The following is a 25,193-nucleotide window of genomic DNA, read 5'->3' as shown; positions in this document are numbered from 1 at the left end:
GTAGTTGTGGTGCAGGGGCTTAGTTGCTCTGCGGCATGTGGGATCTTCCTGGATCAGGGATCAAACCCGTGTCCCCTGCATTGGCAGGTGGATTCTTAACCACTGCGCCACCAGGGAAGTCCCTGATGGTAGTTTTTTAAAATACAATGCACTTTAAAGAAATGCTCAGTTGAGCTTACTTCCAAAGCATGTATAAACAACTGATTCAATTTCCAAGTCATCTTTAAATTTCACAATAACCACTGTTTTATGTGTTGTATAGTTATCTGAACAATGTTTCAAAAGCATTTGAAACAACAAAAAGACAAAGGAATTCTCTAATGATTGAAACAGCGATGCAAACTAGCAACTTCAACACCAGAATAATTTTTTTTTTTTGAGTCTTCAATCTAGCTGAGAAGCATTACAGTCCTCAGAAGCTGCCTATTATTTAAGAGATACATGTTTCTGACCTCACTTTTCCTAAGAGAAGTGAGGCATATATAGAGAAGTGAGGTTTTCCCATAACCCTCTCAGTTGACAGGGAGGTTTTTCACTTGCTGGGGATTAAAACGAGAGAAACTCTTAACTTCCCTTTGGCCAGAAGACGTCTCTCCCTGCAGGATTTCTCAGGCCCCTTCCTTTGAGGGCTGCTTGCCCTTTAACTTCCCTTCACTCAGGCTCCATTTAGGAAAGACTGCTTAATTCACAGAAGGCACCATCATCACCAGAAAACATCTCCTGGGACCTGCTGGTTCTGGGCACGAGTAGGCTCCATAGGGTCAAGATACAGGTCTCTACCTGTTCTCTAAGAGCTAACACTTTGGGTTCAGTGCAGACGCACACTAAAAGAGCCAGCGAAATTGTAGGGGCAACAAGATGGAGTAAACGCAGTGTACACAGCTTGCTTGGGTGCAGGGTTGGGGAGAGGGCTGGAGTAGGCCAGGTTTGCCAGAGGTGAGTTTGGAAAGAATGATGGAGATGGAGGGTAGAGGGAGGTTGGAAGAGGTTAGAGAACACTAGGGGGTGTTCCTAGTGCCCTAGGTAATACAGAAGGAGGAAAGATAGGATGTGTGGATGGAGCCTCTCAATACCAGGCGCCACCGCCAAAGCATTCACTCAAAAATCATTTAGGTGCCCATGTGTCAGGTACAGTTTTGGTCACAGGGGTTACAGTGATGAAGGCGACAGAAGGCCCTTAAGTGGGGGTGAGTGAGGCGTGTGAAAGGAACAGACGTGAGGGCCGGTGTGGCTGAAGCACGGGGACCGAGAAGCAGAAAAGCAGAGGCCAGGGCCGACTCTCACCCCCTCTTCCTCTTCCCTTAGTCGTGCCCAGCGTGATGGCCTCCGGAGTGACTGGCAGCAGGGGCCGGATCTTGCAGGGCTTTGCAGGCCGTGGTTAGAGGTTTGGGTTTTATTCTGAGGGCAGCAACGGGACGTTTCATTCATTCTGCAACAGCCTTAGGAACTAGGTAGTCTAATCCCACTTTTACTGACGAGGACGATCAGGGTGTGGTTAGGTAATTTGTTCAAGGTCAGCTGAAGGCTAGAGGGGCTACGAAAACCTGCCGGCTCTCCCCACCCCAGGGCCGCCCGCGCCACCCACCGAGGCTAGGCAAATACAGCCGGTGCAGCCCAGGTTCGGGGCGTGCGCGCGCCACGGCGACACTGCGCATGCGCCTCTGCCTACGGAAGCCGGGAGGGAGGGCGGGTAGGATGGAGGGAGGGAGGGGGCGGGGCCGACGCTGGCGGGCGCGGGGGAAATGGCGGCGGCGGCGGCGGCGAACGGGACCGGAGGGAGCAGCGGGATGGAGGTGGATGCAGCAGGTAATGGGCCGCGCGGGAGCGGCTTCTGGAGACTTACTTGGGGGCACGTCAAGGCCGTCCTGGACTCCCGGGAGAAGTCGGGGGGGCGGGTCAAAAGCGAGCTCCCTGGGTTAACTTGCGGGAGGGATGTATGGCCCGACTCTGCCGTCTCCCACTCCCGTCTCCCGGGAGGACTCTCACCCGCTCTTCCTCTTCCCTTAGTCGTGCCCAGCGTGATGGCCTCCGGAGTGACTGGCAGCGTTTCAGTCGCTCTTCATCCCCTCGTCATTCTCAACATCTCAGATCATTGGATTCGCATGCGCTCGCAGGAGGGGCGGCCTATGCAGGGTGAGTGTTCGGCGTAATTCTCCAGCCTCCTCTCCTTGGTCACCTCCCCCAAATGGTGGTCTTCCCCCTTCCTTTACTGAAGCCAATTCCTCCTCCGCAGATCACCGTTTCCCTAATATTTGGTTCACACTGACCTCAGACCCTCAAGCTATAATGATTAGGGAAGTTTGGGGTTTCCTTACCCTCACCTCTTATGTGTCCTTCTCTCATCCAGTGATTGGGGCTCTGATCGGGAAGCAGGAGGGCCGAAATATCGAGGTGATGAACTCCTTTGAGCTGCTGTCCCACACCGTGGAAGAGAAGATTATCATTGACAAGGAATATTATTACACCAAGGAGGAGCAGTGTGAGAGGGGAATAGACGTGGGGAAGAGGAGTGGGAGTGGGGGAAAAAAGCAGAGTGGGGAAGATGGAGAGGGTTGGGAAAAAAAATAAACAGGATAGGACGAGAACAGAGGAAAAGTGAAGGGAGAGTAGCTGAAGAGACCTTAGAAAAAGGACACATTCAGTTATTCCCTGCAAAGAAGGTAAGGAGTGAGAGAAGACTGAGATTAATTATTCTAAATTGAGCCAGCATGGGGAGAGGAGAAGCTAGTAAAAATACACCAGGAGCTTCAAACTAAGGAAGGATGGTTTAAAGAAATACTCTGGCCCCTTCCTCTGCAGTTAAACAGGTATTCAAGGAGCTGGAGTTCCTCGGTTGGTACACCACAGGGGGGCCGCCTGACCCCTCCGACATCCACGTCCATAAGCAGGTATACACACACTTGTGCATGCTGGGGCAGAGACTAGAGGGGGAGGGGAAGAAGATGGGCCCTGACACTCGTGTGCATCCTCCCCCTCTTCCAGGTGTGCGAGATAATTGAGAGCCCTCTGTTTCTTAAGTTGAACCCTATGACCAAGCACACAGATGTGAGTAAAACTGACCCCGTGCCCACTTTGTCCTGCTTGTCCATCGCTATGGCCATCTTTCATTCTCATCCCCTGCTATCTTAAACCGTATGACATCTTTACTGAATTGAATCTCTCTTTTGCAGTTTACCAACTGTGAGACTTTGGGTTAGTCATTTCACCTCCGAAGTGCATTTTCCCCGTTGTGTAAAATGGGGTAATTCCTACTTCACTAGGTCCTTGGGAAGATTAGATGAGAAAATGTAATGTGAAAGGGCCAAGGCCCAAGTTTTGGGCACTTAATATATAGGTTCAGGTGTGTTTGATGTAAGAGCTGTTCTCCCATCTCTTCTTTACAGCTTCCCGTCAGCGTTTTTGAGTCTGTCATAGATATAATCAATGGAGAGGTAGGTAATGCCCTGCCCTTCAACCCTCAGATTCTGCTCCTGGCGTTTCCTCCTTTTGACTGTGTGTGCCCTGTAGGCCACAATGCTGTTTGCTGAGCTGACTTACACTCTGGCCACAGAGGAAGCTGAACGCATTGGTGTGGACCACGTGGCGCGAATGACAGCAACAGGCAGTGGAGAGAACTCCACTGGTAAGGCAGGCTGCAGGGGCTTCGTAAGTGGGGGGGGGGGGTGGAAGGTGTGGCCCCACTCCTTCTCCACCTTGGCCTGTCCTTGCCCCCCTGCAGTGGCCGAACACCTGATCGCACAGCACAGCGCCATCAAGATGCTGCACAGCCGCGTCAAGCTCATCTTGGAGTACGTCAAGGCCTCCGAAGCAGGTAGGACAGGGGTCTCCCTGGCACTTGAACCCCTTTTCCTCTCCCTCCTGGGGAAGCGACAGCATCCACGCTAACGCAGCCTCTGTTGTGCCTTTAGGAGAGGTCCCCTTTAACCACGAGATCCTGCGCGAGGCCTATGCTCTGTGTCATTGCCTCCCAGTGCTCAGCACAGACAAGTTCAAGACAGACTTTTACGACGTGAGTGTAAAGCCCAGGACAGGGAGGTGGGGCTCGCGCCGTCATTTCTGCACGCAGGACCTGGGACCTGGCTGTTCCCTGGGCATGCAGCGGGGGACCCAGAGCCCCGGGGAACTGGCTCTTTCTGTTCCCTCGCAGCAATGCAATGACGTGGGGCTCATGGCCTACCTTGGCACCATCACCAAGACATGCAACACCATGAACCAGTTCGTGAACAAGTTCAACGTCCTCTATGACCGACAAGGCATTGGCAGGCGGATGCGGGGGCTCTTCTTCTGAGAGGATACTTGAAAGGATGCAGCACGGGGGTCGGACAGCTGTCGAGAGGAGGGCGCTACACTCCGTTTAGAGAAACCTGTTGCTAATAAAAGGGGAGCAGCCCCTCCGCACCCCTTCTAGTGGCTCTGTCCTCTCTGTTAGGTGCCACACTCTTGGATCTTAAAGCCTTGACCCTACGGGCTCGGTGGCTGGCCGAGGGGGAGGCGTTTTTCAGTTACTGCGGCACTGAGTGTTTACCACAGGGAGGTATGTGCCTGAACCCCAGAAGGCAGAGGTACTCGTGTCCATACTTTGAGACTGTAAACTGGAGTGGGGGTGGGAGTGGAGACCCAGTGCAGTCTCTGCCATCAGTGCCTGGCAGGCAGAGCAGGAACTCCCCTGAGTAGACTTATGAGTGGCTGGAATAAGACAAGCGTAAAGGGAAAAGATGATAGATGATAGGAATCTAGAAAACTCAAAATACCCTGTTTTAACAGAAGGCAGCAAATGTACAAACAAACACTTTATTAGCAAAAAGAATGAGTAATACAAGTGCAGTTTGGGAAAAACAGGGGATCCTCCTTTCCCCTCAAGGGCATCTCCAGATCTTTAAAGGAAGGGGGATTAGGACGATATGCAGAGTAGGTACCAGCGTCTCAAGCGACTGGAATCACACAAAAGTGATCCGTGTCCGGGCAGTGTTGACCTGCCACACATTCAGCTCCTCATACTCATCTAGGGCCGCCTGGAACTGAGCAGGCGTGAAGCCGCGAGATACGCAGCGCTGCTCCGCCTCGGAAAACCGGACACTTCGGCCCTCTGAGACCAACTCACGGACAGTGGCAAATATCACATCTGCTGGTCTCTGGGTCCTGGAGGAAACAAGCATGGGTGTGTAAGGTCGGGGTACAACAAGAACACCCAGTACCAACAGAACAGCAATGGTCAGTGTTAGAATTCTGAGGCCAACATCACAGACACAGGGACGCAGAAGCCACAGGATAAGTTTTCTGCTCAAGAAGGTCAAGGTGACCCCTGACATCCTTCACTAAGCCACTCACCTGGCTGTTTGCCCCTTGTCACCCAGAAGTGAGTCCTTGGACATCTCCATTAGCCGTATGGCTTCATTCACATCCTCCTTCTCCACAGTGTCCACCATTCGCAGACGTGCCTAAGGGGAAGGTAGGGAGAGATGGGAACGGGAGGAGGGGAGTGGAACAAAGTCAGGGACCCCCCCGCCCCCAGCTCTAAGGTTGGGCAACCCATGTGTTCCTACTCACAAAGGAGTAGAGGCCCCTCCCCTCCCGCCAAGCATCCGCAGTGTGGGGCCGGCACTGTCAGACCGAGACAAGTGCAATGCCCAGGGCAGCGTCCAGCAATTGCCCAAGTCTCCGCCTCTCAACACTGGCCAGTCCCGGTGTTCAGCTGTCCTGTGAGGGAGACCAGACCCTTCTGAACTCCACTGGGCTCCCCACCACGACAGATGGAGCTTGGGGAGCTCAGCCAAGAAAGCAACTGGCAGAGAGGTAGTGTCCCTGGGGCTCGGGAAGTGCTAGCTCAGCAGTAGGTCAGGTAATCACACTACCTGCACGAACAGCACTTTGGAGCCCCCAGGACTAAGGTCCAAGATGTGAGGACAGAAATGAAGGTTCCTAGCACAGGATCTAGGACACAGGGAGTGCAGTTAGCCCACCCACCCGCTCGGTGAGGTCGGAGCAGCAGGGAGAAGGCCCTTCCCTCCACGGACGCGGGGCGCGCCCTGCTGGGGCAGCAAGTACCCACAGTGCGGTAGCACGGACAGGACCACTATCTGCACTGTCAGCACTTTAGCCCCGGCAGGGCCTGAGCGGAGGGGGGGGCAGCGAGAGGGGCCACGTCAAGGCAGGCTGCCCAGGAGAGCCCAAACAGACCACCCTCCAGCAGGACAGGCTGGCACTCACCAGAGCAGTGGACAGACGCAGGATAGCCAGCAGAGTCCGGGCGGAAGTATAGGTGGCGTCCTTACTGGCCCAAGCCTCTCGCCTCATCTCCACGTACGCTGCTGTGATGTAGTCGGCCAGAGACTCCGGCACCGTGGGCTGCTTCTCCCGGCACGTAGCTATGTAACGTCTGTGGGAAAGCAGGAGCGGGGGGGCAAAGAGTACGTTTTTTCTGCATTAATAGTTTTCCATTTAAGACGACTTTGGCAGCGGGGCGGGGGGTACTTTTAAGTAGGAAAAACAAAGTCAGCAGATGAGTATTTGCTTGCTTAAGTAACACTGATGGATTTCTCCAAATGCTGCATTTCAAGTTATTCCCAAATTTTTAGGAAAATGGCCTTTGCGTGAATATGACAAATCCATATGACGGTTTTGTTAACTTCAAGAGAATAGGTAAAAGGAAGAAAAACTTGAGGAACCCCTGGACAGACTCCATGGAGAGAATAGTGCTATCAAGTATCCGTGCAGCAGGATGCAGCTTTGCCAAAAATCTGAACCTGTCTCAACCCTGAGATGGGCAGGTGGTGGAGGCAGCATGAAAGGCAGGTTCTGCGTCATGGTCTCCGATGGCCAGGCTGGGGGGACCTAGACTCACTGTTCTCAGACCCAGGACGTGTGGTGGAGGAGGAGTGAAAGCTTTTCAAGAGACGCACACCCAGGCCAAGACATTGCCACCCATGGCACCAGGACAAGTACACCAGTCCTCGCCCAGCTCTCCTACCTCATAAGCTTCATGTCCAAAGGTTCAAACTGGGCGGGGGGCTGCCGGCTGTGCTGGTGCACGTAGGTGATGTGCTGGGCCAACCTGGGAAGAGGGGAGGCAAGTAGGAACCCTGTCTCTTTGGTGCTACACGTCACACCCGAACTCTACATCTTGGCCCCTCAGCTCTCCACCTCAAAGCCTGGCAGGGACAAACTTTCCCATTAAAAGACCATCAACATTTCAACCCTGACCCACTCGTAACCACTGTCGACCAGCCCCTGCTGTATGAGGGAAAGGTTCTGGAGTTTCCATGAGCAGACAATGAAGAGTTTTCTAATTTCTCCTCCCTCTCCAGAGATTGTTACTAAGGGGTGTCTTCCTTCAGTGCTGAGCTGCATTCACCTCAGGTCATTGTCTCGGTCGGGCCGGTCCTGGATCAGCCAGAGGAGGTCAAATCGGGAGAGGAGCGCAGCAGGAAGCTGTATGTTCTGCTCCAGGCTGCGGCGAGGGTTGTAGCGCCCGTAGGCAGGGTTGGCGGCAGCCAGGATGGAGCAGCGGGCATTGAGCGTTGTGAGAATGCCTGCCTTGGCGATGGAGATGGTTTGCTGCTCCATGACCTCGTGGATGGCCGTGCGGTCAGCCTCTGCCATCTTGTCAAACTCATCAATGCAGCACACACCCTGGTCAGCCAGCACGAGGGCGCCACCCTCCAAGGTCAGCTCTCCACTCATGGAGTCTCTCAGCACTGCTGCTGTGAGCCCCACTCCGGAGGAGCCGCGGCCTGTCGTGTACTGGCCTGAACAAAAGGGCCAGGGAGAAAGAAAATAGACGTGTTTAGGAAAAGCGAAGAGAACAAGGGAGCAACAACGGGGCAAAGGACAGAAGAAACAGGGCTAGTGAGGCAAGGCCTGTACTGAACTGCTCTGACCCAGCCAGGCCTTCCCGAGGCAGCTGCAGGGCTGTGGAGTGGTGGCGCTGACCCAATCTCCATTCCCCAACGCTCCCAGAAGAGGACACACACGGAAGCGTGGTGGTCCTACTCCTGTCCTCGGTTTGCCTCTCCCAGGGTCTGACTACTCACTGCGGGGGGCCAGGCGGTCAATGTAAGACAGGAGCTGAGACTTGGCCACGCCAGGATCCCCCATCAGGCAGATGTTGATGTTGCCTGGAGGAAGGGAAGGAAGCCCCTGAATGACTATTCCTTCAATGCAAGTTGTCCAAACACAGAGAAAAGTGCTTTCGAGATCTGCCCCCATCATGCCCAGCACCATTTCTTTTAATCCCACCCCGTGCCCATGAAGCCAAGACGCCTGCTCTTTTATTCTGTGACCTATGGGACACTGGCCCTGGTCACCCATCCTTTCTTCCCGAACGCTGCACTCACCCCTGATCTTCATGCCTCGAGGAGACTGGTCCACCCCTCCCACCAGCAGAAGCAGCAGCGCCTTCTTCACGTCTTCGTGCCCGTAGATCTCCGGGGCGATGGAGGCTGCCAGCTTTTCATAGAAATCCTCCTCTGTGGGAAAGGGAAAGGTAAAGAGTGTTCTCCGGGGGATAAAAGGTGCTAGGATGAAACTCACACTCCCAGTGCTCCCCCTGACCCCTCACCTGCAATCTGCCTCAGTTCCTCCCTGCTCAGTTCTCCTGCCCCCGACTCGTCATCCTCACTCTTACTCATCTTCACAATCCGATGGGCTTCCAGGTAAGTTTCCGACAGTAAACCCTTGGGCAGGAAGATGCCAGGGTATAAATGAAGTTCTTTAACCTGCCCATCCACGTGATTCCCTCAGGAGTTCCTGACAAAACCTTTCGTTCTGCTTTGCTTGGTGTTCTGCTATTGACACTTTTCTCTGTGGGGCTGGATAAGAATTAGGGGATGAGAAGAAACAGGGAAAACCACCTCCTCATTTTAAACTCCCTTTCCCACCTGGACCATCTGTCGGAACCCAGCGCGCAGGACTGGCAAGAAGATACCGGTGACGCTGACGTGGTCCCCGGGCTGGGCAATCCTTGTGTTCTCTCCTTCTACCAGCACCGTGATGCTGCGAGGGATATTTCCCACGGGCACTTGGTCGCTCTGGGGGAGAAGGGTACGTGAGGCCTCCAAGGACTAACCCCCCCTCCCCAGGCACGCTGCTCTACCGCTTCCCGGCCTACTCAGCCTCACGGAAGCCGACAGGAGGGACGCTGAGCTCTCCTTTACCTCTTCCCAACTCAATCAGCAAGTTCCAGTTAAACCTCCCTGCTGCTCTTGATGACTTCTCTGCCTCAGCTCCTCTCTCTCTTGTTCTGCTTTCTTCCTTCTACTCCAGTGGACTCCCAAGCTCCACCTTCCCTGGGTCCTGGACCACACACCCCAAACTCACATGTTCTTGCATCTTCATCTCCTGGAATTTTATGAACTTGGAGCCACGTGTCTGTAGATACAGCCGCCCTCCTGAGCGGTTGGTCTGGCACTCCTGGCTCGGGCACATGATCAGAGGCATGAAAGTGGGAGACTGGATCTAGGATGCAAAAAAGGAAGCACCAAAGGAAATCATAAGGAAAGGAGCCCCTCAGAGTCAGTCACTTGAATCACATTCCTCTTTGTCGCAAAAACCATGGAACTTTCGAGAATGTCTTAAGTTATTCCTGGTGGATATCGACAGACACAAAAAACACAGAATGTATAGAAAGACCACTCCACGCTAAAAAGAAGATGAAAAGTGAACACACCAGCATGTTTTACAATAATCACAGAAAATAACAAGTGAACATCAGCAGACAAAATTAATTCTTACAAAAACCACTGTTCATTGCTCCATACATACCGGCTGATAGGTCTCTGCCCCACACTGGTCACAAGTGTAAGTGGCCACCACCATCCTGGGTTTGACTTCAGAGACGCGAGTGACAATTCCACGCACTGTTACCAATTTCCCCACAGAGTCAGCCCGTACTTCCCGGATCACACGAGGCTTGTTACTACTGGGGCCTTGAAAATACAGCTCACTGAGGGAAAAAATCGTCGTTAGCAAGGCTCTGGGGATCAAACCCCACACCCTTCCCCACCGAGACCACTCACAATCTGCGCATGAGTTCAGGAGGATACTGGTTCTGGGGGCTCCGGGCTGCCCCAGGGTCCCGGCTCCGCTGCTCCATCATCAACCGGTGCTCAATGTAAACGTCCAGAACATCTTTATTGACCACCTAAAGGAAAAGAAAGGAAAATAGGAAAAAATCAGGATGGTGAAAGAAGAGCGCATAAAGGGGGCCAGGCAGAAATCACCGCCCCCTTTCTGCCAGCTTGGAAAGCCAGCCTTCTGCCCCGAAGAACCTTCTCGAAAAAAACCTAAGGTCCCTACCCTGCATTTTTCTCACCTCCCTCTCCTTGTACTGAGGCAGCAGCTCTTGTACAGCATCAGCGAAGAGCCTGGCATAGCGCTTGGTGTTCTCACAAATTGAATCCACCAGCTCAGGGTCATCCTCAGCTACATCATCTAGGTCTATGTACACTGCCACTTGCTCCCGATGAGCCAATCGAACCTGGGGTGGGGAGGAGATAGCCACGGGGCCAAATTTACCTTACCAGTGTTGACAAGCAAAAATCTGTCACCACAAGCTCAGCACACAGGTCCCAGGCCCCACGTGGGAGAAACAGCAGTGTGAGACAGAACAAGACTCATTACTCAGCCCCCCTAACTCCTGAAAATACCTTAATTATTGTGAATCTAGTGATACACAGGTATCAAGTATGGTGCTAAACTTGTCACTTACAGAAAAATGCATTTGCTAACAACTCTCATAGCTGAAGTCACCGCCCCATTCCCTCTACCCAACCTTAAACTTACCAACTGGTTCCCATACTTGAACTGCTTCTTGCCAAATTCATCATCCTGGTAAAACTCTTGTAAGAATTTCTTCACCTTTTCTATAAAGAAAGCGTAAAACCCTGAGAATCAACCTTTCTTCAGATACCTTACTGCAAAACCCGTCTGAGAGAAACCTAAGAAACTCACCTCCATTTAAAATGAGATCGATGAACTCATCAATCGAAACAACACTCAAATAAGCCTACCTAATTCTCCCCAAACAGGGCAGAACTCTTTTTCACAAGCCTGTTTTGGCCTAGGGAAGAAAAAGTGGCCCCAGGCAGTTTAGAGTATTAACCAATACCCTCCCCGCAGGGGAATTCCACTCTCTGCCTTAGTTAGAAATCTCAGTACCGTTTCCTAAGGGCCTCTCACAGCCGGCAACACACTCAGGTCTCAAGGTTCTCAGCGTTTCTTCTACGCGTTTTATTCTCCTTTTCTTTCGATCCCCTAAACCGCTGCTCTCACTGGGATCTCCGCCACCAGGCCCGTCCTCCGCCCCACCCCCTCTCCCGCCACGGCTTCCGCTCTTAGTAAACAAAGAAGCACATGGGCCCAGATGCCGCCGCCTCACAGCCCGGGATTCCTCCGCCCAGGGCGGGAGCCCGTCCGGCGATTGGCCGGCTCGTCAAGGGCCACACCGTCCCACCCCACCACTTCCTCCCTCTGCCTCTGATAAGCACCCCAATTCCAGGCAGGCCCCCACCCTCAGCAGCTCTCTCCGAGGCCACCGCGCGGAAGGACACTGTTTACACACGACACTCCTTCCAGCGGCGTCGCGCAACTTCCGCCCGCCTTCACTTCCGCTTGGAGGTGGGCCTAACGCGGCCAATCCCGGAGCGCAGCGGCCGGCCTGCCCGCCCCCCGGGCTTCGGCGCGTCTCGGGCGCTCCGAGCGCCTAAGAGTGCGGAGGGAAGTGGGACTGGGGGTGGCCGACCCTGAACCTTTGACAGAGTCCCCTGAGGTCCTGGTCTCCCCTTGGCGCGACCCTTCCTTCTGGAACTTAGAGCCGGGGTGCCCGCCCACCCACCACGACCCCTACTTCTTTCCCGTACGCGGTTACCAGCGTTCCCCCGACCTCGGCGCCCCGTGCGCATCCCAGGCACCGTGTGCCTCTAACCCGCCACCTCCCGACCCTGCCTCGGGCCTCACGCGCCGAACCCGGCCCCCCGGGACCCCAGCTCACCCAAACAGGTGTTGACCAGGAAACTTCCCGCGCAGGACGCCCCTCCCACACTTGTAGACCCTCACCTTTCTCGAGCGCGTAGTCCTTAAGTGCCATTGCTGCCGAGGGCTGTGCGGCAGCAGTTGGCGGGCTCTGAGCTCTCACTCCCCGGACAGCTAAAAAGGTCCGCGCGGCGGACTGCGGCCGACCAACCGAAATTGGCGCGAAACGTCTCTCCCCACGTGACCAGCGCCGCTGAGTGCGGGCCAATCGGAGAAGACGCCCTCCGCCCCTCCCACTCACCACGGGCCCCTGCCACGACCAATCAGCGGGCGAACCTGGGCTGAGTGACGGGGGAGCGGCGCGGGGGTCAGGAGGGAAAGGCTGGGCGAGGCTTGGGCGGGCGCCGGGTTTCCCGCGGTGGAAGGCGAATCGCTCTTAAAGGGCCAGCCCACTCGCGTCCTTTTGTTCCGGGGCCGCAGGGCGGGGCAGGCCCAACTTTCGCTGTCTCCTGGTCTGCTCTCCAGAACGGCCATGATTTCCCAGTTCTTCATTTTGTCCTCCAAGGGGGACCCGCTCATCTACAAGGACTGTATCCTTGGCCAGCGGGGCGGGGGGGAGGGGCTGGGTGGCACTAGTGCCCCCCAGCCAGCCAGTGTCGCCAGCTCCTTAGCTGTCCTTCCACCCGGTCAGTCCGCGGAGACAGCGGCGGCCGGGATGTGGCCGAGCTCTTCTACCGGAAGCTGACGGGACTGCCTGGAGACGAGTCTCCGGTTGTCATGGTAACCACTGGCGGGGGTGGGGTGGAGGGGATGCGCTTGGTGGGTCTGGGTGGGGGGCGCCTCCTCCCAGGGCTGTTTCCTTGAGAGCTTCCAGTTGGGGGGTACATTCCTCTAAATAATATTAATGGAAGTTTATTGAGCGCTCACAATGCACCAGGCACAGCTCCCCGCACGTCTCAATCCTCAGCCACTCTGGAGTAGGTACTATTATTAACTCCACTTACACATTAGGAAGCTGGGCCTTGGGGAGGTTTCGTATGTGGCACAAGTCACGCTGCTAGTAAGTAGAGGAATCAGGATACCAGCCCAGGTCTCATGGGCCAGGAATCACCACAACTCTTTCTTGCTAATGCTTTTTCCCCTTGCCTCTGCCTCAGCACCACGATGACCGTCATTTTATTCACATCAGACACAGCGGTCTCTATTTGGTGGCCACGACTTCAGAAAACATTTCTCCCTTCAGCCTCCTAGAGCTGCTCTCCCGGTGAGGAGGGCGGGGCTGGGCACCCGGGCGTGGGGGTCAGAGAGGAGGAGGGTATGCACACTCTGTCCTGTTCTGCAGGCTAGCCACGCTCCTGGGTGATTACTGTGGCTCCCTGGGTGAGGGGACCATCTCCCGCAACGTGGCTCTGGTCTACGAACTTCTGGATGAAGTGCTGGTGAGGCCCAAGGATGTCCCTCCCTGCCCCCCGTTCCCTGAAGATGCATCCCATGGTTGGGAGGCTGAGTCCATTCATTTTCACCCCTTCCCCCCCTGACCATCCAAAGACTGCCCTTCCTTTGCCCATAGGACTATGGCTATGTACAGACCACATCCACGGAGATGCTGAGGAACTTCATCCAGACGGAGGCCGTGGTCAGCAAACCCTTCAGCCTCTTTGACCTCAGCAGCGTTGGCTTGGTCAGTCCAGGGACAGATGAGGCCAGGATTGAGGAGGGTTAGTGGGAAGTGTCATACGTGAGGATTGATTGCTTTGGATAATTTCCAGTTCGGGGCTGAGACACAACAGAGCAAAGTGGCCCCCAGCAGTGCAGCCGGCCGCCCGGTGCTGTCCAGCCGCTCTGACCAGGTGAGGGAGGGATTGATGGGTTCAGATCCTCTGATTTTTCTCTCAGCCCCCAGAGTCCAAGATCCCAGCATATCTTTCCACCTCCCTAGACGTGGATGATCCCTTTCCTTACCCGTGTCCCCACCCCAGGGCTCCAGCCTCCACTGTCCTGTCCTTTCTGCCTGTCCACGTTAGAACACAGGCCGATCAGTCCCCAAATCCCTCTTTCCTTAGAGCCAAAAGAATGAAGTGTTTCTGGATGTGGTCGAGAGATTGTCCGTCCTGATAGCCTCTAACGTAAGTTTGGGCCCCCAGCCCTGTGGCTGAGGACAGGCGGCCTTTGGAAAGTGTGTTGGGGAGGTCACATCTGGGCATTGACCTCCTGTCACTCTCAGGGCTCGCTGCTGAAGGTGGACGTGCAGGGAGAGATCCGACTCAAGAGCTTTCTGCCCAGCGGCTCTGGTGAGCAGCCTGCAGGCTGGACCAGGGTGGGGTTTGGGACAGGCTCCTTGGTGGCATGTATGGGGTATTTGGCAGCTTCTTCTTCTGTTCTTTCCTCTGACAGAGATGCGCATCGGCTTGACGGAAGAGTTTTGTGTGGGGAAGTCAGAACTGAGAGGTGAGGAGAAAGTGGGTCTTTCTCTCCTAGGTCGAGGTCACTGTCAAAGGTTTCATGGAAGGAAGTTAGAGACAGATCCCCGCCCCCTCCCAAAATATCGGTTATGAGAGGGGTCTTTCTCTCTTTGCAGGTTATGGGCCAGGAATTCGGGTGGATGAGGTCTCATTTCACAGCTCGGTGCATCTGGATGAGTTTGAATCTCATCGAGTCCTCCGCCTGCAGCCACCTCAGGGTGAGGTCAGGATCGGGCTGGCCTAGCACATTCCACCTACCGAGGGGAAGGGAGGCAGTTCAGGTGTGAGGAGACCAAACTCACCTCCGTTCCTCTCTGGTCTCAGCTGACCGTGATGAGGTATCAACTCTCAGATGACCTCCCCTCCCCGCTCCCCTTCCGGCTCTTTCCCTCCGTGCACTGGGACCGAGGCTCAGGCAGGTGAGACCGTTTCCCTGTTCTAGAACTTCTCTGGAGCCCAAGCCAACATGTGTACGCATGTACGTGTGTGTGTGTGTGCACACATATATACACGTATCTGTTTACCTCTCGGACTGGCTGTGAAGGAGCGGTGGTGGTGGTGATATTGGCTCCGAGTTAGTAAAGGCACCCTCCCCCACAAGTGGACCCAGCTCCGTGAATGTAGTGGCTCGTGGAGTTGGGTGGATTTCAGCCCTTCTCTCTCCTTCTTGGGGCAAAATCCACACAGCCACACGTGGGGGCCCTGTGTGAGGGATGGTGAGATGCCAGTAGGGTAGGGCCTGAGTAACGGTGTTGTACCCTCCCACCCAGACTCCAGGTTTATCTGAAGTTACGATGTGACCTGCCCCCAAAGAGGTAAGTGGGGGTAGCCAAGCCTTGTCCAGCTACGTAGGGTAGGAGACAAGGCCAAGGTACCTGCTGTTTCCACCTTCAGGTGCGGCCACCAGCCTCAGAATCGTTTATAGAGGCTCTAGAGTTTGGGAAGGGAGTGGGGTGGCACTTGTGCAGAGCTCCAGTCGTGACATTAATGAAGATGGGACACGTCACGACCTCCTGGGGCTGTGACTCTGTTCCTTTTTCCCTTGCAGCCAGGCTCTCAACGTCAGGCTGCACCTTCCCCTGCCACGGGGGGTGGTCAGGTGAGCGTGTACGCACCGTGGGTCCGCGGGTGGGTTTACCAGCTTCTCCGGACAACAGGACAGCACTGGGGAAGGAGAGTGGGAGCTGTGGGATGGCAGGGGCTAACCCCAGCACCTTTCCTCTCCCGACTCCAGCCTGTCTCAGGAGCTGAGCAGCCCAGAGCAGAAGGCAGAGCTGGGGGAGGGAGCCCTTCGCTGGGACCTGCCTCGGGTGCAGGGAGGCTCTCAGCTCTCAGGCCTTTTCCAGGTATCAGCCGCTGAGTCTCGAAGGCCCTCTCCTCCCACCTCCACTTTCAGCCCTGACCCATAGCCTCCTAACGCGGTCGGTCAGCGCGGTCAGCTTCCTGGCCCCTTGGCTCCCCTGCCCTCCTTCCTGTTGAGGCCTTCAGCGCCCTCCTCCTGCCTCTGCCCCTCACAGATGGACGTCCCGGGCCTCCCCGGGCCTCCCGGCCAAGGCCCCGCCACCTCGGCTCCTCCTCTGGGGCTGGGCCCCGCCAGCCTCTCGTTTGAACTTCCCCGGCATACATGCTCTGGCCTCCAGGTTCGCTTCCTCAGGCTGGCGTTCAGACCATGCGGCAACGCCAATCCCCACAAGTGGGTGCGACACCTAAGCCACAGCGACGCCTACGTCATTCGGATCTGAGGCTCCCAAATGAGGACAGAGGTGGCAAAGGAGGTGATCTGTGCATCAGGAGAAGGACGATGTTTCCTCTCCCAGCATCCTGGCCTGTGGCTGTGGCTCTGGCTGGAAGAGTCCTGACTCCTAGAGAGTAGGGGGACTCCACGGGTCCGACCGCCCGTTCGTGGGATCTGACCCAGGAAGGACTGAGGTGGATCACAATTTAAAAATCAAGCTTTTATTCTGAGGAACTGACTGTACAATACTGAAAGAGAAAGTCATGTGGGGGAAGCTGACTACTATTTCCTTCCACCCAGCATGTGTGCGTGTGTGTGTGTGTGTGTGTGTGTGTGTGTGTGTGTGAGAGAGAGAGAGAGGGAGAGAGAGAGAGAATACAGGGGAGAGAAGAAGGTCAGCAGACGTGTGACAGCATCAAGGCGCAGGCGGAGGGGAGCCAGATCCGGGGGGCTGTGAGCCATTAGCCTTCGGAGTCCCTGGAGCGGGAGGGGGGCTCTCCCCAGTTTCCGGTTTCCCCCCGCATAGGGCGCTGACCCCAAGCGGGGAGGGGGCTGAGGTCGGGGGAGGGGCTGGAGAAGGATGGGAGGTGGGGCCTCCTTTGCCCTCCCCTGTGGGGGGAAGAGAGACCACGATGTACTTCTGGACACTGCCGGGACCAGAGGGGGCAGTGCTGGGGGGCGCGCTTGTGGCGGTGGAGACCAGCTTGACGATGGGCTGCACGCTGGGGACGGTGGTGGTGACAGGAGAGGTAGTGGTGGAGCCTGAGCCAGGGGCCGAGGTGCTGAGGGACAGGACCTGGGCGGGAAGAAAGGCAGTGCCGCTTGCCTTGCACTCTCCCCACACCCGAGGCCGGGGGTACGTCCCTTGCCCCAGCCAAATAATCAGTGACCTGGTGACACAGCCCCCACCACCCCTGGTCCCACACGGCGCCACATACCTGCTGGGTGGATGAGGCGCTGGAGGAGGATGACATGACGATGAACTTGGTTGGGGGAGGGGAAGGCTGAGGCGGGGCAGCAGCTCGAGCGGACACCAGTGTCTGGACAGGCAGCGCGATGGAGCCAGGGACCTTCAGCAAGCCAGGGGTCCGAGGGCCAGGCTGGGGGGCCTGTGAGAGGGTCAGCGTGGGCCGGGGCTGTAGGAAGAAGCAGCAGGAAGAAAATGTCACCATCTACGAAAACTACCAACTATGGAAAGAAGGGCTCCTCTTGCTCCTCAGTGGGTCTCACTGGGTTTGGGGCATCATCACAAAGGGGGCCTAGACACCCCCAAAGACGGCTGACTCAGGGGGCCCTGTGTTTTACAAAAGTCAGTGTGTGTGCCCGAGTACGTGGTGTCTGTCTGTGCGTCCCGCCCGGATGGGAACCACCGCCGTGTGTTTCTTCATTTCACCGTACCACTTGCTCACCTGTCCTCCCCGGACCCTGTACTGACCTGGGTGATGGTCAGAGTGGTCCTGTTAACCTGCTGAGCCTGCAGAGCAGCCTGGGCCCGGGCCTTGACAACGTGGGAGCAGAGCAGGGGCCCGAGGGACCCAAATTCTACCCGATAGGCATCCTGATTGTCAGGCGGTGGGCGCAGCTTTGCCAGAACAGGGGCACAGTGTTTCTGCAGAGAAGAGCAGCCAGGTAGAGGGAGGGCAGTGACTGAGAATCGTGACGGGGGAAGGGGTGAGAAAGGAGGTCACCCACTATTTCAGTGTGTTCACGCTGGAAGCCAGGCTGTGCTGGGTTATCAGTGTGTAAGGAATGCTGTGGTTTTTCTTCATAGAGAACCTGGGCACCAGCTGGTGGGAGTGGAGAACTTGCTGAGTAATTACGCTGGTGATATCTAAGGGCCAGCCGGTCCACAGGGCATGTGCCTTGCACAGAATGGGCCAGAGTGATGCAGAAGCATCAGGGGCAGTGCAGGCTTGAAGTCACAGGCTGAGAGTTAAGACTCTTATTTCTTACTTAACTCCTTAGTGCCTCAGTTTTTCCAGCTGCGAAGCAATATGGGACTCTGAGGTGTGCCCTGAACGTAAGAGGCGAAGACGGGGTAGATGAATGGAAGATGCTGTATGTTTGCTAAACATTGTCCTTGTGTGTGTGTGTGGTGGGGGGTGGAGAGGGGGATCCGCGGGAAGAAGTGGGGGAGGGCGGGGGTGGGGCTTCGTCACCAGGAGGAGGCTCTGCACGTGGTCAGCCCCGATGCGGTCGATGTTGCTCAGCACGGGGCCATCCAGGACCCCGCGGATCCGCTCCCCCTCCTGCTGTAGCCGCGGCAGAATCAGAGTCTTAATCACCTGTTGGAAGAGAAGGGGAGAAGCCGGGGCCCTGGGGTCACCACAGGGTCTCCCGGGTCAGGGGGCCGTTGCCCACTCTGACCTCACGATCCCCCCCCCCCTCCCCCGGGGCTCCCCGCACTGGGGCCTAACGTCGTGTCCCAGCTCTGCCAGGCCTGCGATGGAGCCGTAGCGCGTTGTCCACGGGGTCTTCTCGTCCACCCAGCTCTGTAAGGGGATGGAAAATAAACCCAAACAAAGGGGTGTGAAAAGCTAACTACTAAGGACCAAAGTCTCTCATACACACATTTTCCTTGTAAACCATTAAGACATGACAGCTCCTTCCCAGCCACCCTCTCCTCCCCAAAGCAGCCGCTATTCTGACCTCTACCACCAGAGATTAGTTTTTCTGGTTTTTGAACTTTAAGTAAATGGAATCACACAATTAGGAAAAAAAAAAAAAAAGACACTACAGATGCAGCTCAAGTCCCAGTCCCCACCCCCCGCCCTCTTGCCCCTGGTTTTCAGCATCACTTCCTGCGGCCACACTGGTTTGAGTGAAGCTCTCATTGTTCTGGTGACAACCCCGGGTAGTGATGGGCAGCGGCTCACCTTGGTGAAGGTCTTGGTGATGCGGGACTGGATGTTGTTCGTGGTCGTGCTGAAGTGCTTGCAGATCTGGGCCACCAGGCGGGCGGCAAAGTCCCGCAGCGCCCAGTGGTTGTCCACGTCTGGCCGCAGGCACAGCTGTCTGCTCACGATGCAGGTCATCACGGCCGGGATCAACTCGTGCACCTAAGGCAGAAGCCTCGAGTCAGCTGATTCTGACAAGTGGTCTCCTGGGGGTGGCGGCAGGGTCCCCAGAGCCTGGGATGAGAGGTGGGCGGGCAGGTCCACTCACGTATTTCTCTAGATACAGAGTAGGGTTGTCCATCAGCGCCTTCACCATGCGCATCAGGTAGATGAGCAGGGCCAGGTTGTTCTGCACCACGTTCACGCGCACCTGGTTGCGGGGAGGGAAGCGATGGGGCAGCGGGACCCTTCCGGTGAGCTTCCTCTCCCTCCTCCTCACCCCGGAACCTCGTCCTAGGTCCCCCCCTCCCGCGTCCTCTCACCCCCTCTGAGATGAAGGTGCTGAAGCGCGGCAGCATCTGGTAGAGCCCCGGATCCGTGGCGATGCTCTGCAGAGCCTCCTGTGGGGGGAGGGGAGCGAGTGAGGAGGGGCCGACACTGGGGGGGGCGGGGCGGGGGGCCTCCGAGGGGTAAAGCCAGGACGGGGGCGGGGCCTCACCGCTCGCTTGGCCTCACACGAGCCCACACAGGCTTCTGTGATCTCCTTGTAGTACAGCTGTTGCTCCACAGACAGCTCGTGGATGCTTCGGGGCTTCAGCCGCAGAGGGGCCCCCTCCAGAAGGGGTGGCGCCTTCTTCTCTTTCCCTGTGTGAAGTGGGAAGGCAGGTTCAGAAAAGAAAGCTCCAGAGGAGGCCTCAGCACCAGACAAACCTCAACCCTCACCTCCCCCACCCAGGGAGACCCGGCTTCCCTTGCGCTTCTTGGTCCTCTCTGGGGCTCCTGGCCTGAGGTCTCGCCCTCTGCCCTGACCTCACCCACTTCACAAATGACCATCTGGCTTTGGGGCAAGAGGCCTGGCCCAGCAGTACTGACCTTTGCCGTCAGCTGGAGTGGCCCCCTGACCTTTGCCTTTCAAGGGGCCGTCTTCCTCCTGGCCCGGCTTGGCTGACTTCAGGGGCTCTGTGGCCTCAGCCTTCTGCTGCTCTTTGGGAGCTGGTGGGAAAGCAGTCAAGGCAGGAGATGTAAAGGGAGGAGGAGGGAGAGGGGTGGGTGCTGGACGCTGGGCACGGAGGTTACCTGGGGGTGGGTTCTCTGGAATAGCTGGCTGGCAGCCTTCAATGCTCAGCCAGTGAGCTGCAAGGAAGGAAGGTGTCAAGGTGAACGGCTGAGCGCAGACATCAGGAAGTCCCTCCACACTAAGGGATGCGTGCTTTCCTTCCTGTTCCTCAGCAGGGATCTCACACTGAGGGCTCCTTCACCGTGTGCTTCCTCACACCAATACGCATTGCTCCTTCCCCCCTTCCCCTCCTCCCCATCCCCTGCTCTCCCCTCCCCTTCCCCAACCTTTGAGGCAGACATCCAGGGGCACCCGGGGCAGAGGGGTATTGATGATGTCGCTCAGATCAACCTCCTTCTCCTCGTAGAAGTAAAGCTCCCGGCCGCCACCAGAGGCGAAACGGAAAGGAATGAACTCCTGAGCGTGGAAGCCATACAGTGGCTACAACAGGACGGAGAGAGACGCTGGGATGAGAAGGGAGCCCAAGCAGGCAGGTCTGGCTGAGGCAAATGTACCGTCTGGGAGGTCTCAGTACCCTGCCCCCTCCCTCAGTCCTGTGCATTCCCATCACCTCGACGTTCTTTAGCTTCAGTGCGTAGTCAATGTCACTGGTGGTGAGCTTCTGCCGCTTCCCCATGTGCATGAACTTCAAGGCATCCTAGGGGTGGGAGGACAGACGTCAGCCCGAGACCCTGGGGAGGAAGGCGGCCTGGGCAGCACCCTCCATACAGTGCAGGGAGGCCAGGGTACCTGTGCAATCTCCTTGATGCGGTAGCTGACCTCATCTGTCAGCAGCTGGCAGGTCTCCTCCTGAATCTGAGCGATGCCCATGGACTCGGCCACCACCTTCATGGACTCCGAGGGCAGCACGGTGTTGCTCAGCTTCAGCTTCTTCTCCTCAGCCATTCTGGAGCCCCTCCTTCCCTCCCCCAAAGGAAGATGCCCCAGGGCAGAGAGATGGAGACCCTGGCAGGGGGGTGAGAGGAAACGTGAGTGACATCCCAAGAAGAGGGGCTGTCCGTTCAGGAGGGGCCACAACAAAGGGAGGACAGTGGAGAGGTGAGGAGGGAAGGGGCTCGGGGGGTGCCCTTTGCCCATCCCCACGTGAGCAGCACGGGCTGAACAGGAGGAGGTAGCACTTGGACCCAATTCGACACAATTTATCGAGCTGATTCTATGCCAGGCACAGTGCAAGTGAGGTATAGTGGAATGATCTCAGCTCTCAGTTTAAATCCCAGCCCCAGCACTACCTAGCTATGTTAACTGGGCAAGCTACTTAAATTCTCCCAGCTTTGGGTTTCTTCTCTGTAAAATGTGGAAAGCATCTTTTTTCCCTAAGGTTGTTAATGTGCCTGCTTTCATGTGTCTTGCTCCGTCATGCATCATTATTCACACTTGACAAAAAGACAACATTGGTTAAAAACAACTCTCCCTGTCTGAGCCTGTGTGCCCTTACAATTGAACGTGATGAGAACATGCACAACCATCCTGACCAATGTGCACTTTTTTCATGGCCACGAACTTCAAACGGGCCCTTAATGCTGCCTGATGGTCCTACATTTCAGTGCACCCAGGTTCCCTCTGTCTCATCTGACACCTCTTCTCCTCCCTGATTTTTGGCCAGGAGAAGAGACCTCCCCAGGCTCCCACCACCACGTCCACCCACTGAGCAGCACCGGCGCCCACATGCTCTGCCTTCCCTGTCACTGTAGAGATTCTGGTCATGCCCCTCCCCAACTCAAGCATCCCTCCAGCATTCCCCACCCTCCCTGCATCATCGTCAATTCCTCGACCTACCAGATCACTCCCATTAGCCCTACAAAATGCAGTTATTTCTCCCATCTTCAAAATACAAAACAGTGGTCCACCCATACCATGGGATATTTTTCAGCCTTAAAAAGGAAGGAAACCCTGACACACGCCACAACACAAATAAACCTTGAGAACATTGTGCTAAGTGAAATAAGCCAGTCACAAAAGGATAAATACTGTATGGTTCCAATTATATGAGGTTCTTCGAGTAGTCAAATTCATAGAGACAGAAAGCAGAGTGGTGGGTGCCAGAAGCTGGGAAGGGGAGAAGGGGGAGTTACTGTTTAATAGGTACAGTTTCTGTTTTACAACATGAAAAGCATTCTGGAGATGGATGGTGGTGATGGGTGTGAGTGTACTTAATGCCCCTAACGTGTACACTTAAAAATGGTTAAGATGGTACGTTTTATGTTATGTGTATCTCACAATTAAGAATTTTTAAAAAATCTTGGACTTCCCTGGTGGCACTGTTAAGAATCTGCCTGCCAATGCAGGGGACACGGGTTTGAGCCCTGGTTTGGGAAGATGCCACAGGCCACAGAGCAACTAAGCCCATGCGCCACAACTACTGAGCCTGCGCTCTAGAGCCCGCGAGCCACAACTACTGAGCCCGTGTGCCACAACTACTGAGCCTGCGCTCTAGAGCCCGCAAGCCACAACTACTGAGCGTGCGTGCCACAACTACTGAGCCCGTGTGCCACAAGTACTGAAGCCCGCACGCCTAGAGCCCGTGCTCCGCAACAAGAGAAGCCACCGCAATGAGAAGCCCGCGCACCGCAATGGAGACCCAACGCAGCCATAAATAAATAAATAAATAAATAATTTAAAAAAGAAAAAAACATCTTTTCTTCATCCCACTTTCTCTACTAGCGATACTCTGGGGGTTTTTTTGGCTCCTCTTTGCAACAAAACTCCCTGAAAGAGCTGTCTTATCTCTAATTCCTCTTGAACCTACTCTAGTCACGCTTTTGACTCCATCAGGTGCCTGAAACCACTCATCAAGGTCATTGTGACTCTACATTGTCAAATCCAAAGTCCCATCTCCTTCCCCATCTTCCTCGACCTCTCAGCAGCACAGAGCATAGTTGCCTACTACCTTGTGGAGACACTGTCTTGACACCACTGCTACCCCACCTTCTCTTGGTTTTCCTCCTCCTTCACTGGCCACTTTCTCTACGTTTCCTCTGCTGGTTCTTCCTCTTCTCCTCGTCTGCTTGATGTTGCAGTGCCCTGGGCTTGGTCCTTGTACAGCTATGAGCTATACTTATTCCCTTGGTGACCTCAACCATTCTCACAGCTTTCAGTATCGCTTATAGGCTGATGATGGCAAATTTATATCCCCAGCCCAGAGCTTTCTTCCTAACTCCAGACTTGTATATCAAACTGGCTACTTAGAATCGCTTCTAAACTGAACTCCTGATGACCCCCACCCCACCAGCTCCAGCCTCGGCTTTTCTCATCTTCATAGCAACGCCATTCATCCAGGCGCTCATTCATTATGTGAGCCCTCACAGCAAATCCACCAGGTGATCCAACCTGATCCGCCACTCCCACTGTGTGGCCAGCTCCCCAGCATCTAGCCCCTGGGGAACTTCAATAGCCTCCTGATAAGGTCTTCCTGCTTCCATCCTTGCTCCCTACATCTATTCCCAACATAGCAACCAGAGTGATTCTGTCAAAAAATAAACCACATTGGGTCATTTCTCTGCTCAAAACCCTGTACTGGCTCCCAATGTGCCACAGAGTAAATTCGAAATCCTTATTATGGTCTACAAGCTCCTTCGTGATTTACTCTCTCCCCATCGCATCTCTGACCTCCTTTCCTTCCTTCTTCCACGTTGATCCAGCCCCACTGTCCTCCTTGCTGTTCAAACATTTGCTCTATTCCCTCTGCCTGGAATGCTCCTCCCCAGATGTTCCCTGGCTGCCTATTCCCATCACCCTGTTTAATACTGCACCCCACCCCCACTCTGCTTTTTAAAAAAAATTCCCAAGGAATTTAACATCTTTTGATATATATTGTATTATTTCTTATTGTTTATCACCACCACATCTCCCCTTCCCACACTGTGTGAACAGAGATCTTTGTTACATTCACTGATGTATTCTGAGACCCCGGACTGGTGCCTGAGACACACTAGATACTCAATAGATATCTGTTGAATAAATGAATGAACTGTAAGGCTTAGGAATTAGGTGCTCACTAAACCCTCAGTACCACTGTTATCAAACGAACAAGATATAGGCCCAAGCTTGGAATCTACTTTGTGTCCAAAAGGAAAGTGGCTCGCTTCAAGCTGGCATTAGGAAGACTAATGTCAAAAGTGTTTTGAACTGACTGCGAGGTGTATGTGGAGTGCGGGTGTGGGCCTGATGGAGGGGCGGGAAGATGGGGGCGAAATACAAGTTAGTTCTTCTCAGACCATCCCAGGTCTCCTCCCCCGCTTTTATAAGCCTTATCTGCAGGGAACACATTTATTCAACATACTCTGTGCCTGGAGCCGGGTATACAGGAGGCGGTCATGTCCCAGTTCCCTGGCGAACTCCTACTAATCCTTCAATACCCCGCGGTACCCTCTGCCAGTAAAGGGTCAAATAACACGCCACGGCCTCAGGAAACCTCAGATCAGTGGAGTCGTCAGGAAGGCTTCCCAGAAGATTAACTTGACCTAGATCCGTATAGCAGTTTCCCCAGCAGGGAAGCAGGTCTAAGGTCCCCAGGCAATGGGTACAGCGAGAAAGAAGGCGTAGAGAGCCCACCTCATCCCCCCAACATCCCTCCAATGCACACGCACAGTCCCCACGTGCACGGATACACAACCAACCGTCCTCCTCCGGGACCCCACACGGGCCCTTCAAAGGGTCTAGTCCCGGGCACCACTCAGACCCGCCCCCGCCAGTCGAGCGCCCAACGCAGGAAAAGCCTCTCACCGCCGCCAAAGCGCCGCTCACCCAGCGCTCGGCGCCATGTTGGCCCCGCCCCCTCCAGGAACAGGTCCTGGCAGAGACCGAGAGCAGGTCACTGCCCCTTCCACGAGCCGGAATAAGCCCCCTAGGCTCACGGCCTGAAATTATATAAAATGCTGTCTCTGTGCCTACGTGTA

The 25,193-nt window shown here is 55.4% G+C and overlaps 4 protein-coding genes across 9 annotated transcripts; 2 read left to right on the top strand and 2 right to left on the bottom strand.

Annotated features, from left to right (window-relative positions):
• Window positions 1-1,721: 1,721 nt before the first annotated feature.
• Window positions 1,722-4,400, top strand: COPS6 (COP9 signalosome subunit 6). Of its 2 annotated transcripts, none has more exons than XM_068565817.1 (10): window positions 1,722-1,806; window positions 2,008-2,133; window positions 2,348-2,479; window positions 2,800-2,888; window positions 2,983-3,045; window positions 3,384-3,431; window positions 3,508-3,622; window positions 3,719-3,811; window positions 3,909-4,009; window positions 4,148-4,400. In XM_068565817.1, the coding sequence occupies exons 1-10, from the start codon at window positions 1,743-1,745 to the stop codon at window positions 4,286-4,288; spliced, it is 972 nt and encodes a 323-aa protein (XP_068421918.1). In that variant the 5' UTR covers window positions 1,722-1,742; the 3' UTR covers window positions 4,289-4,400. The 2 variants fall into 2 exon arrangements, with proteins under 2 accessions (XP_068421918.1, XP_068421917.1); XM_068565816.1 differs by having other exon boundaries at window positions 3,891-4,009.
• Window positions 4,401-4,777: 377 nt separating this feature from the next.
• On the bottom strand, window positions 4,778-12,214 carry MCM7 (minichromosome maintenance complex component 7). The gene is made up of 15 exons (XM_068524964.1): window positions 12,052-12,214; window positions 10,780-10,859; window positions 10,310-10,474; window positions 10,014-10,138; window positions 9,760-9,940; window positions 9,316-9,453; window positions 8,877-9,026; window positions 8,558-8,672; window positions 8,334-8,465; window positions 8,031-8,114; window positions 7,352-7,745; window positions 6,968-7,051; window positions 6,208-6,376; window positions 5,329-5,438; window positions 4,778-5,139 (listed from the first exon to the last, which is right to left on the bottom strand). The coding sequence occupies exons 1-15, from the start codon at window positions 12,080-12,082 to the stop codon at window positions 4,938-4,940; spliced, it is 2,160 nt and encodes a 719-aa protein (XP_068381065.1). The 5' UTR covers window positions 12,083-12,214; the 3' UTR covers window positions 4,778-4,937.
• A 139-nt stretch (window positions 12,215-12,353) lies between these two features.
• Window positions 12,354-16,327, top strand: AP4M1 (adaptor related protein complex 4 subunit mu 1). 2 transcript variants are annotated; one of them, XM_068524970.1, is made up of 15 exons: window positions 12,354-12,557; window positions 12,659-12,747; window positions 13,125-13,231; window positions 13,310-13,406; window positions 13,538-13,648; window positions 13,737-13,817; window positions 14,031-14,093; window positions 14,192-14,258; window positions 14,362-14,415; window positions 14,546-14,652; window positions 14,754-14,848; window positions 15,200-15,244; window positions 15,478-15,528; window positions 15,664-15,775; window positions 16,070-16,327. In XM_068524970.1, the coding sequence occupies exons 1-15, from the start codon at window positions 12,500-12,502 to the stop codon at window positions 16,169-16,171; spliced, it is 1,239 nt and encodes a 412-aa protein (XP_068381071.1). In that variant the 5' UTR covers window positions 12,354-12,499; the 3' UTR covers window positions 16,172-16,327. The 2 variants fall into 2 exon arrangements, with proteins under 2 accessions (XP_068381071.1, XP_068381070.1); XM_068524969.1 differs by having other exon boundaries at window positions 15,947-16,327.
• Window positions 16,328-16,369: 42 nt separating this feature from the next.
• Window positions 16,370-25,113, bottom strand: TAF6 (TATA-box binding protein associated factor 6). 4 transcript variants are annotated; one of them, XM_068524966.1, is made up of 16 exons: window positions 25,021-25,044; window positions 24,578-24,758; window positions 21,028-21,243; window positions 20,849-20,935; window positions 20,565-20,718; window positions 20,298-20,354; window positions 20,094-20,213; window positions 19,720-19,865; window positions 19,544-19,621; window positions 19,330-19,431; window positions 19,041-19,223; window positions 18,582-18,656; window positions 18,324-18,449; window positions 17,600-17,773; window positions 17,103-17,300; window positions 16,370-16,960 (listed from the first exon to the last, which is right to left on the bottom strand). In XM_068524966.1, exons 2-16 carry the CDS (start codon window positions 24,611-24,613, stop codon window positions 16,580-16,582), a joined length of 2,133 nt encoding a protein of 710 aa, XP_068381067.1. In that variant the 5' UTR covers window positions 24,614-24,758; window positions 25,021-25,044; the 3' UTR covers window positions 16,370-16,579. The 4 variants fall into 4 exon arrangements, with proteins under 4 accessions (XP_068381067.1, XP_068381069.1, XP_068381068.1 ...); XM_068524968.1 differs by lacking the exon at window positions 24,578-24,758 and having other exon boundaries at window positions 25,021-25,113; XM_068524967.1 differs by lacking the exon at window positions 24,578-24,758 and having other exon boundaries at window positions 25,042-25,060.
• Window positions 25,114-25,193: the final 80 nt, after the last annotated feature.

Source organism: Eschrichtius robustus, chromosome 16, assembly GCF_028021215.1.
Source record: "Eschrichtius robustus isolate mEscRob2 chromosome 16, mEscRob2.pri, whole genome shotgun sequence".
Lineage (NCBI taxonomy): Eukaryota > Metazoa > Chordata > Mammalia > Artiodactyla > Eschrichtiidae > Eschrichtius > Eschrichtius robustus.
This window is presented reverse-complemented; position numbering and strand designations above follow the sequence as displayed.

Coding starts and splice junctions, on each gene's coding strand:
- COPS6 (XM_068565816.1), top strand. CDS start 1,743: ATGGCGGCGGCGGCGGCGGCGAACGGGACCGGAGGGAGCAGCGGGATG. Junction 2,480..2,799: donor TTACACCAAGGAGGAGCAGT/GTGAGAGGGGAA, acceptor CTTCCTCTGCAG/TTAAACAGGTATTCAAGGAG. Junction 3,623..3,718: donor CAGTGGAGAGAACTCCACTG/GTAAGGCAGGCT, acceptor GCCCCCCTGCAG/TGGCCGAACACCTGATCGCA.
- MCM7 (XM_068524964.1), bottom strand. CDS start 12,082: ATGGCACTTAAGGACTACGCGCTCGAGAAAG. Junction 10,475..10,779: donor TCAAGTATGGGAACCAGTTG/GTAAGTTTAAGG, acceptor TCCCCACCCCAG/GTTCGATTGGCTCATCGGGA. Junction 9,027..9,315: donor AGATGAAGATGCAAGAACAT/GTGAGTTTGGGG, acceptor CTTCTCCCCCAG/AGCGACCAAGTGCCCGTGGG.
- AP4M1 (XM_068524969.1), top strand. CDS start 12,500: ATGATTTCCCAGTTCTTCATTTTGTCCTCCAAGGGGGACCCGCTCATC. Junction 12,748..13,124: donor ACGAGTCTCCGGTTGTCATG/GTAACCACTGGC, acceptor CCTCTGCCTCAG/CACCACGATGACCGTCATTT. Junction 13,818..14,030: donor TGTCCAGCCGCTCTGACCAG/GTGAGGGAGGGA, acceptor CTCTTTCCTTAG/AGCCAAAAGAATGAAGTGTT.
- TAF6 (XM_068524966.1), bottom strand. CDS start 24,613: ATGACCGCCTCCTGTATACCCGGCTCCAGGCACAGA. Junction 18,450..18,581: donor TGGCAGAGCTGGGACACGAC/GTTAGGCCCCAG, acceptor CTCTTCCAACAG/GTGATTAAGACTCTGATTCT. Junction 17,774..18,323: donor ACGTGCAGAGCCTCCTCCTG/GTGACGAAGCCC, acceptor TCTTCTCTGCAG/AAACACTGTGCCCCTGTTCT.